This window comes from Phaethon lepturus, unplaced genomic scaffold, assembly GCF_000687285.1.
Source record: "Phaethon lepturus isolate BGI_N335 unplaced genomic scaffold, ASM68728v1 scaffold10870, whole genome shotgun sequence".
Taxonomy (NCBI): domain Eukaryota; kingdom Metazoa; phylum Chordata; class Aves; order Phaethontiformes; family Phaethontidae; genus Phaethon; species Phaethon lepturus.
The window spans coordinates 38,609-49,639 of record NW_010514047.1 but is presented as its reverse complement, the minus strand read 5'-3'; the positions used below and the strand labels follow the sequence as shown (position 1 = coordinate 49,639).

Here is an 11,031-nt window from a genome sequence, read left to right as displayed (position 1 = left end):
CTGCTGAACTCACTACGCTTGAATGGAATCACACCAGGAAAAGTGTGCCAACAGTGCTATACAGCTTGTTACAACAGAATGAAGGGACACACTATAAATGTTATGAAGTACTTTACACTCATGTAAGCACAGCTGAAATGACAATTTTACCAGTATAATAATGATTGAAAAACAAAAAAGGAACCTTTACCACGAACAGTAATGACAATTTTACCAGTATAATAATGATTGAAAAACAAAAAAGGAACCTTTACCACGAACGGGGGGGGGGGACACGACCCAATATGTTGATCAAGTCTAATTGCTTTTTAAATTCAATTGTGCTTTATTTAAAGGACAACAGCAAGATTTGAAGATCTCCATGAAGTCAGCAATTTTTAACTCAGCAGCAATAGTGAATCTTATTTCTCCTGAAGTGCAACTGAATTAAATTATTAAACTTCTGTCCCATTGACTCTTAAAAGTAAAAAAAAAAAAACCAAAACCAGAACAGAACAAAACAACAATAAAACACCCCCAAAGCCTTCAGCTCCTAGCAAGACAGGAGTCTTGAGAAATAAGTCACTTTGTAAAACTTTTCCCAAGGATATTAACTTTTTTTTCCCTTTTTTTGTTTCCCCCTGAGAGTACATAATGTTGGCAAAATTTGGGTAAGATACAAACAAGCTACTGTGAAGACTGGGATTTTTTTGTCTGCTGTGTTATGTAACTGAAGAATAACATGGCAAAAGGAATTAAGGCTATCTAGAACAAGAAGTAGCTGGTAATTTTCCACATCTTCAGTATTATAAAACCATATACTGCCAAGAATAATGAGATAACCCACAAAGCCTGTTATGGCACACTTACTGACATCCCCTGCAAATGTTGATTATTATAAAAGCCAAAGGAACATAGAAAGCTTGGAATAAATTAAACATGAAGTACAGACAGTAGAAAAGGAAAAATGCAGATAAACCATTAGGAGTTACTTCCTTCCAGCGTGCTATCCAAAAGTATTCATTTAATTGAAACGCACATCAGGCTGTACTCCTGTATTCCTAGGTCATCTGGTGCAGGTTAGATTGGGATTATACCATGTGAAATCTTAGCTCCACCTATCTCAACATTCCTCCTTTCACTGCAATGGGTTTAGGTTTTCAGACATCTCAGCTGATCGTTAAGAATGTATAAAAATGAAAAAAAAAATCCCACACTGGCAATAGTAGATACTACTTGGGCAGGGTACATGAGCCTGACTGCTCAGGTACCCTGCTCCGAGGTTGCTGCATTAGGGATGTTAGTGTACATCCCTGTCTGTTCCTATTCCTCTGTTTATGGACCTGTGGTTCATAAACTTGTCTAATCCCCTTTGGACCTGCTAATACCATCTGTCTTCACAACATCCTCTGGCAGTACAACCCAGAAAATCATTACTTGCTTTCTAAAGAAGTATTTTCTTCCATCTTTTTTAATGTCATTGCCTCCCAATTTCATTGAGCACCCGTAATTCTTGTACCGTTGTATTCTGTGAATAGTTTACCCTCCACTATGATTTTCTAAGTCTTAGTTGTACCCCTTCCCACCACCACTTTTGTCCTCCTCAAACTGAAGCTCCCCACCTCAATCTCTCTCATAAGGAAATGACTCTACGCCCTTCAACATTTTAGTTGCTCTACTCCATACCTTCTATAATTAATATATCTTTTCTGGGAAGAGAGATCAGAGATCCATACAGTAACTCAAGACAGGCCAGCACTGAAATGACTTTCCAGAACTTAACAGTATGGCAAATTGCACTCCCCAAAACAATCTCTTGAAACCAAAACGCAACAGAGCTAAGACACTAATGGGCAGTAAAAGACCCCTTTCAATAATTCTGTTGGTCTGTGCTAACTCAGAACTTTAACCAATATTCAGCTTACTTGTCAGGAAAAAATAAACATTAACTTCACATTGTTTACTTCTCTTGCCAAGGCATTAAAAGTCATTTATCCTACTGCAAATAATCTTCTCCTTAAAGCAGAGAGATAACCTATAGGACAAATTCTATACCATCCTCCATCCTCACAGGTGAGATTACAGAAATTTTCTACCCTCTGATAACTTTTGAGTTGCTGTACCAGCCTCTGGAGTGCAAGTTAAAATAGATTTCAGCCTCCAGTGATTTATGCCTGCAAATTAACCTGGAACAAAGTTATCCCAAAATCAATGGACTGTAAAGATAGCTTAAAGCTAATTTTGTACCAACTACCAACGTAAGCTGCACTTTACACTTCCTGAACACAAAGAAGAAAATTGTCCCAAGTTTGAAATACTGGCCTGAAAACACTTGCTTGTAATATGCATTTTATTATGTTAACACTTTACTTGTCTAAATACCAAATGTATTACAAAATATGTTTCTTGTTTAAATAAGAATTTTCTCCTGAGCCATCCACCACCTTTTCAGGTTGGCTGGTTCTACAGTACATTTACCATTTGGAATGTTTGCCCTGCTACATCAGACCCTGATGTCAAACAGATGGGGACAGAAATGCAACGTGCGCTCTTGTCCAGCTGGGCAAATAGCAACAACTGCACATCAAAAGGGAAAGGCATTCAAGCAATACACTACATTAAGAACTAGGAATTTTAAGAGCTAGTGGTGGAGAAAGAGGAAAAAAAAGGACAAAAAATAAAACTGAAAAAGATAATATGAAAGAGTAAACATGAAGTTTTTAGGGGAATGGGAAGATCGACACAAAGAGTAACATTCAATGAGCAAAAAACTCTATTAAAAATTCATATAAAAATATGACATCAAGTAATCCCAGGAAAAAATGGATTGAGAATGTAGTTTCCACCTCACTTTTAAAATATTTTACATGTATATTATTCAAAAGAATTATAAAAGTAAACCTTCATGCTTTTACATAATGAGCTTATAACTAGAGCTGTGGTACTATATCCTCTTAGTAAAATTGTAACACAACTGCAGGATTAACAAACAGGAAAATCTGGATTGTGAGAAAGAAGTATTTTTCAGACATAAATCTTTAACAATAATAAAGCAAGCTGAGAAAGACTGGTGCATTAAATTGATTTTTTTTTTTCTTCCCATAAGCATTCTCTCTTGTGGATCCAGCAGAAGTCTCCATTGAAACACCATGTATTTATTTCAGCTTTTGTTAGGTTTTCAGTTTCTCAGATTTTTTTCCAGCTTCTCCCCGTGAAAAGGCTTTCTGGCAGTATCTGACTGCCTCATTTGTGGCAGCTGTAAGTTTTAGCTTTAGCCAGATAGCTACAAAAAGAATGCTTTTTACTGTTCCTTTAAAAATACAAATACACCTCCCTCCATCTTTATGATGTTTTTGGATTGGCCTGAGGCATTTTAACAATAATCAAAATGAGAGCAGCAGGTAAGAAAATCAGTTCAGCGTTGTTTAAGCATTCATATACAATTTTAAACTTAACAAAGGACAAAAATGTGTCATTTCAATTGTAGTCTACAGGGCAAGAAAAGGTAGGTTAGCTAAAAGAATGTGCAAAGAGAAGATGCAAGCAGATAAACCTGTGAAAACGTTCTGTAGTGGAAGACTAACAGCTATTAAAGCTGCAAAAAGGATAAGCTGGTGCCCTTTAGATACATCCATTTCCCTTCTGAAGAATTTCGTTGCAGGTTTACAGAGAACACTCCAAACAGCAGTAGCATAAAATAATGATGTACAAGACTTATAACAACTCAAGCAAATGATAATAGTGATAAAAAGTTACAAGCATCTGATTACAGAGTTGAATTCTGTTATGGGCTCTACCTCCTCTCTGGGAAGGCAGTAATGGTTGTGCGCGGACGTTAAAAACAAAGGGTGTGGGGAAGCAGACAGGAAGAACAACAGCTGGTATAAACCCACTGAAACATTTAGGCAGATACGGCTGGTACTTTGGGTGGCGTGAAGGGAATCCATCCCAACAAAACACTTCAGATTCAGAGGAAGAAAAGGGAAGCTCTCCATCCTGTGATTTTTTTTTTTTTTATCATAGTACTAGGACTTTGGATTGCTCAACTGGCTGCATGACTTTATTTGTCACTGACAAATGGAGAAGTCCAGTATTTCACAAGCTTTTTCTCTCCTATTTGTCAGTGAAGAAGCAGCTAAAGATGCATTAAAAGGGCATCAAAACAGAAATCTGATATTCAGAATGTTCCATTACTGTAAACATTCAAAACATTGCTGTTGCACTATACTAACACCATATCTACAAGGCCAATATTAACATAAACGATGTAACCAAACACCACTGGTCTGAGATAAGCTGAAACTGAATGGTGACGAAGTGCCAAGACTATCCAGTTTCCATTGACATGGAGAAGAAAGACAACCATTATGGCCTAAGGCCATAACTTGACATTTTTGCTACAGTTTTCATAACTGTTGGCAAAAGAAGAATGGAAGAGCTGACTCTGAGAGGCTTTTCTCTGGACTTACAGAGAAGTAAGTCTGTAATGAAGAGATATCCAAGAATCTTTCAGTGAACAGTGAAAGCCATTTTTTTGTCCATTTTCCCTTGAATGTCAGATTTTCTGCTGCTGAATGGACTTCTCAAAGAGTAACAGTGTTTTACACCCCACTCCTCCCACAATTATCTTATTACTCGGATAGTGGCCACAGACCACAAAGTAATGTCAGCTGTATCTCAGCCCAACTGCAAAGCAGATACTACCAGTATTTATCCTCACTGACAAGAGATTAAATACTCCCTTCAGTGTCCAGACAGTTTGTCTGTGGCCTCTTTATTACAACTGTGAGACCACATTTCATAATAAGAATTTGTTAGTTCAAAGTTACAAATAACTGAAGATAGATTCTTGCTTACATTCACTTGAATTTTTTGGTCATGGTTGAATTCAGTTGTTTTCTACTTCTTTTGATGGACACCATCGCTGATAAGGAATAGGATATGGGGCATGAGTAACAATCCCCTTCCTCAGGTGAAACACAGCATTTCTTTGGTTTTGAGCTTAGCAGATTTTAAATAAATCACATTAATAAAAGTGCAGCTTTGCATGTCACAGATTTGGGCAATATCCAATAACTTCTGAAGCATTTCAGATACTTGAAAGATTTGTGATGCTATTTATTAGTTTGTATGAGCTTCTGGAATAATAAAGGAGTAAAAACCAGTGCCAACAACACTAGTTTACCTTGTGAGGAGGATAAGGCAGCAAATGCAGTTTATGGCACCTTGATATTTAATATCTCTTCAGTATCTCATCACCCAACATACACAAAGTGTTTTTTCTAATTCTTTTCCTTCTAGGAGTTACTCACGTGTAAACTTTGAGAACAAAATCCTTCTCTTCTTTTATTTCAGAGATTGACTGAAGTACATCCATGATGCTCAATACTGCACAGCCATAGGGGCGGCGATAGTGTAAATGAGGGGGCCCTTTTTTTGAATCATTTAGCAACATGCGACCTAAAATGAAATTTAAAATATTAAGACATTCACACGGAGCCATTCTGTCCATTCTGCTCTACTGTCCCTCTGAATACGCATACTTACAGTAAGTTTCAACTACAGATTGCAGTCTTCTCTATACTTCCCCTTCTTCTTTCTTCTTATATGTTTTCAAATCCAGAGGTCCATTTGAACCTACCTGACCCACTGGGCTACTCTGATTAAGGCACATTGCCTCATTTAGCTAACAGAACACTCAAGGGCAAAGTGAAGAGCGTCATGTCTGGCCATCTTTGATTTGCAGCCCCATGACACATATTTGCATCCAGCTGGGTTGACTACAAATCATCTGTTGAATGAGCCAAGAATATGGCTTGTACTCACCTCTCTGCGTCCACACGGAGATTCACTGTGGTGCTTCCATTATAGTCTAGCACTTACACAAATTTTCACTTTGTACAATTGCTTTAAGGGAATGTATTATATATTGGGTCATTTATCATGTTTGTCTTGGAGTGCATAAAGGAGAATTCTGAGGTAAGAAGCTGCTCAATGATTAACTTCCTATTGTTAAAGCAGTCTTTATAATAGAGTAAAAAATGCCAAGACCAGAAAAATCACCATGATAATCTAAGCCAACTTGTAACATTACACATAGTAATTTGTCTAGCACTTCTTGCATCAAGGTTAAAAAGCTGAGCTTGAACTACAGCGTATCTTTCTACAGGCTTCATTTATCATCTCAAGTGATATAGAGTAATTCTAATTTTTAGACCCTTTATGACACAGTGAAGTCAGACAATGAAAAGTTTCTAACACATTGGTGACTTGGCATATTGTCATTCACAGGACAACACAACAAAGCTATGGCTTCACTAAGCTGTTCAGACCTTCTGTACTTCAGAAGAGGTATCTGTGGCTGGTAACAGATGCCAGTAGTGAATGGGCTGGAAACATGGTTAAATACCCTGTGATTGCAAACACTACCTAGCCATTTGTCAATTAACAGAAAACCTGAAAAACATGAAAGACAGTGCACTACTCAGTTGTTTGAAACAATACAACTGAAAAGACTCTTATTCCTACTGTGTGTTGTTAACATTTAGGCCTAAATATTTTAAATAAGTTATACTTAACCTATGTGAAACATTTACTTGTTAATTTCTCAGTGAAAGTACACACACTCATAGTTTCGAACCATTTAACTCCCTGCTACTGACCAATTATATCCTTTTTAATTAGAGCTTCTTTCTATCCAACACCTTCCATCTAAAAGAGACTCTAGCAATTTAATTCACATACAGTCATATAGTCACTTCACTTAAACATGTTGCTGGGCTAAAAAATTCATCTAGCTGTCCGTTAACTACTGCAAGCACTGCTCTATACTGTAGAAGACACATTCTAAATTCAGCTTCAATCATAAATGCTTCGCATTCTTCCTACTGTAAATTTCAAACAGAATAAATGAAGCCTAGCCTGGCCTACAAAGAGTCAGAAAAACTCGCTCTATAAAAGATGACTAGTCAAGCGAATCAGCAAGCACGGGCTTTCTTCCCTGGCTAGGGTCAGCTCTAGGTACTAAGCATCCCGATCTCTCCTCTGCAGAGCTCTGTGCAAGCATCCAGGAGAACCTGGAAGGAAGCAAGTGCATGCTGCTCAATGTTGGGCTGCAAGCTTGACAGGCTTCCAGCAGGCAGGTACTGCTGCTAATGCTCCCTTTTTGATGTCAGCAGGTAGAAAGAACACTGGACAGGTGTGACAGCTTCCCCGCTCTTTTGTTTTACAGGCATCTCCCTAAACTCGAGTGTGGGTTCTTGGAAACACTGCAGACTCCTACAGTGGAAAACAGATCTTTATATATGTCTAACAGCATCTGATTTACTAGAAGTGAATGGCCACCCCAAATGTGGTGTTTAATTGAGTATTTTGTTTCAGACTTAGAAAAAAAATAATCACTGTTAAACGGTCATCAGTAACTTTCTAACACTTAGCTACATATGGTCTGAATGTTGACCTCAGCAGATTGGCATGGTCTATGACTGAGTTTTCTAACTGGTTAAATCATTATAATGTCAGTTAAGTAAAACATACATTGAAAAATAGTGTGTGTATATATATATAAAATAATGTATATAAAACAGTGTAAAATCACTGTTAATTATATACATTTCAATTAATACATCATACTGTACCTATTCGAATTACATGGGCAACGATGTACAAATCTCTCTTCATGTCCTTGCTGCTGAGATCCTGAAAGATTGGAAAAAATATAGACATTAAAAAAAGAGAACACACTGCACCTCCAAAATAAGTGCCTGCAAAACTCCCATGAACAATAAGGACTACACAGTGTTAGTTTCCATTCATTTAGCTACTCCACCTTTAAATAAGAGAAAGTATTATTATTTCTAATTTACAGACAAGAAAAATAAAGCATAGAAGTATTTTATTTGGTTGGAATGTTCTTTAAAAAGAAAAGAAAGGAAAGATTCCAACTGCACTGACTAGTAATGCTGTTTCAAAATTCTGGCAAACATTTAAAATGTTCATTTAATCCTGAATTCAAACACATTATTAGACTGTATTAAATTTACAAAGTTAATTTAAAACCCTGAGCTACCTCACAGCTTCAACCCATTCTGGCTTCCTTCACCCCATCCCCTGACTACAGGTCCCAGACCTGTCCCCAGGCCTGTTCCTTCACTTCTGCTTTCCTGTTTGGCTTTTGACTTCTCATCGTGGAGTCTTAGTTTCACATGATGGCTCTAGAAAAAAACTTCCAGCATGACTCTCAGAATTTAGATATAACTTCAAGCGCATTTTGAACTAATCTCTATTTTATGAGCGGATAGGTGCAGTTCCTCAGAACAAGCAAAAGTCTGAAGAGGTATAAAGGTAGGAGACTCAGATACATGCTTTATTTTAAATGCTTTTGAATGCACAGCGTTAATCCTGTTTCATATGATATATTTATTACAGTACACATTGAAAGCATCAAGGCAGTGTCTCAACCATGCGTAGAACCTACAGGCTCTATAGTTGATGGGAGCCAAGGGCAGGTAGTTCATTGCTAGCTGCCTTAAAAGTCCAAAAGCAGGGTAGGCTGCATGCAAACTGCTGACTGGAAATACTCCCTGCCCCCTTCTAACTGCTGAAACACGCCACGGGATTATTTGGGGAGCATGGTAGTTGGAAATGGCCACATTTGGCTAAAAACATTCTAATGGTTTAGTGACATAGTTGGTCACTCTTGTATCTGGTATGTTCAAAACAGTGATAGGGTATTGGAAAAACTAAGAAATAAACTCAGTTTTAAGACAAGGTAATTGCTTAGCAAAACATAGGACCTTAAGATCTCCCAATAGTTTTTTTTGTGGCAAGCAACTATATACATGCATGAAAACTCTGAAACTCCATGCCACAGAATAGTAGGTCAAAACTTTTGAAAATGAGCTTAAAGAAAAGCCAAAAAATAGGAAAAGGAGAGCCTACAGAAGAGTAAAAGAAAAGTTGAAGCTAATGAAGACCAAAAAGTATTATTGACCCTGACAAACCTTGAATAATAAAGAAAATAAAGAAAATATGCATAGAGTACTTTTCAATAATTCATTATTGTGGCATTTGGCAGTGACATGTTATAAGCTGTCTTAACTGCAATTTCCTTGGCATGTTACATTTTTTTCTGATAACATTATAAACAAAGATCAACTTCTAAGACATTGCTGCCCCTGCTCCTCTTTTTTTTTTTTTAATTAAAGATCTAAGAAACACTTCTTCCTAAAAACATGAGCATTGTTCAACAAGTTTCCCTAATGTTACTAATCTCCAAGACAAGATGATTTTAAAGAGGTAATCTGCACTGTGAGAATATTCGTTCATTTTAGACCTTGAAGCTCCTTGTGCTCTACGGCAACAGCTGTTGCCTCTTTCTCTCCACTCTACTAAGTGGTTGTACAACATATTATTGTTCTGTACTGATTTATGCCATACAGCCTTCAAATTCTCCCCAAACATCAAGGGCGTTGCTCCAGTCATTTCTCAGGAGAAGAACAACTGGAAACACAAAATGATTAATTCTTAGGAAGAATGCGAACGAGAAACATCCAAAAAGAAGGTTTTAAGCTCAGTTACTGTTGTTCACTTCACTCCTCCCCCACACTGAAGCAACGGACATCACCTCACATCATTCTAAACCATTTTTCTTTGTTGTTTGTATGAAATGTTTTCAACATGATGCTTTTTAAAAACAGTTCTAGGGCTTTACATACGCCTTTACAAACAACTTGAGATGATAGCTACGCATTCATGTTTCTTCACTTTTCGTTTTTCCTCTTCAATTGAATAAAGATATCCATCCCAAATCACTCCTAAAAGGTACACTTGTGTGGGCAGAACATCACTGGTGGATTTGTTCATGCACAAAGGTAGCTTGGCCTCCTAACACTACATTTTTTGGAAAATACAATGCACAAATCTCAGTAACACATTCAGATAAAATCTTGTATTTTTCTTTAAAAAAAAACCCACAAGTAAGTGGTATTGAAACTACTGTAGAAGGAAATCATGCCGTTTTTTATAAGGGGGGAAATTTTAAACTGTGGACATTACGTTCTGTCATTCCTAGTTTGAACCGATTTAGTGAACTAAAAATTGTATTCTGCTAAAAGCTTAAACATGAACTTTTAAGTCACACAGCAAATTTCTTTCCTATGTGACTTGAGAAACCAAATCTGAACAGCTGAGATAAACACTGAACTTCAGGTTATAGTGACATATAGCACAGTAAAATCTGTGCACAGTGACTGAGAACCAGGCATAAGGAGAATTTATTCTAAGGAGAAGTTTCAGTCCCTTTCAAATAGCGTTACATTGCTGAATTACAGGAGGCAAGTAATAAATTCATGGCTGTATCTTCTTACTCCATTTAAAAGGAGCACTGTATTTCCCTGGGCAGCATATGCAGTGAGTTGCAAATGCGCTGTTTGGTATGCTTACCAGCTAGCAGATCACGTCTCTCTGAAGCCAAAGAATTAAGCTATATAAATCTTCCTTAGCATTTTCTCTTCAAGTCTTATTTTGCTGCTGCATGAATAAGGGAACATACTTTCTAGGCTTTCTTCATCACCTAACATACCAGTGTAGCATATGGTAAGCTTTATCTTGCATGTCTTGGAGAAATTGAAGTTCCATGATAAGAAAGGCTTTGACACAGTTTTAGTCTCACTAGTGCCTGACAATACATTTCAAACAGCAAAAAAACTTGGAGGTAGTACTTAATGCTCTAGAGAATAGTAGAGTTTTGAAAATACCTGTGATTTGACAGGGGGGAACTTTATTATAGTATCAGACTACCAGTTCTAATTAACAGTAGTTTAGAGAACTGCTTTTTTTCAAAGGGCAGCTGTCAAAATATCAGAAAATGGTAGGGCATGCACATACTGATGAGTTCACACTTTAGTCGCTTTTCAATTTCACAAAAAATGTACTGTGTCACAGTCAAAAGACAAAAATGTGGGCCCAGATGGCCTTGTATTTCATTTTGTACAGCAGAGGCTTTTTACAAGGGAAGAAATTCTTAGTATGACAAGGACCAAAGCATCAAAA

The 11,031-nt window shown here is 37.1% G+C and overlaps 1 protein-coding gene across 1 annotated transcript in view; it reads right to left on the bottom strand.

Moving 5' to 3' along the window:
- DOCK3 (dedicator of cytokinesis 3) overlaps positions 1-11,031 on the bottom strand; it is a gene marked incomplete at both ends in the record, with an annotated part of 123,551 nt that overhangs the window by 77,430 nt on the left and 35,090 nt on the right. Inside the window, 2 exons of the mRNA XM_010291889.1 lie at positions 5,292-5,439; positions 7,617-7,677. Coding sequence (XP_010290191.1) covers positions 5,292-5,439; positions 7,617-7,677 — 209 coding nt within the window. The remainder of the gene's footprint in view (positions 1-5,291; positions 5,440-7,616; positions 7,678-11,031) is intronic.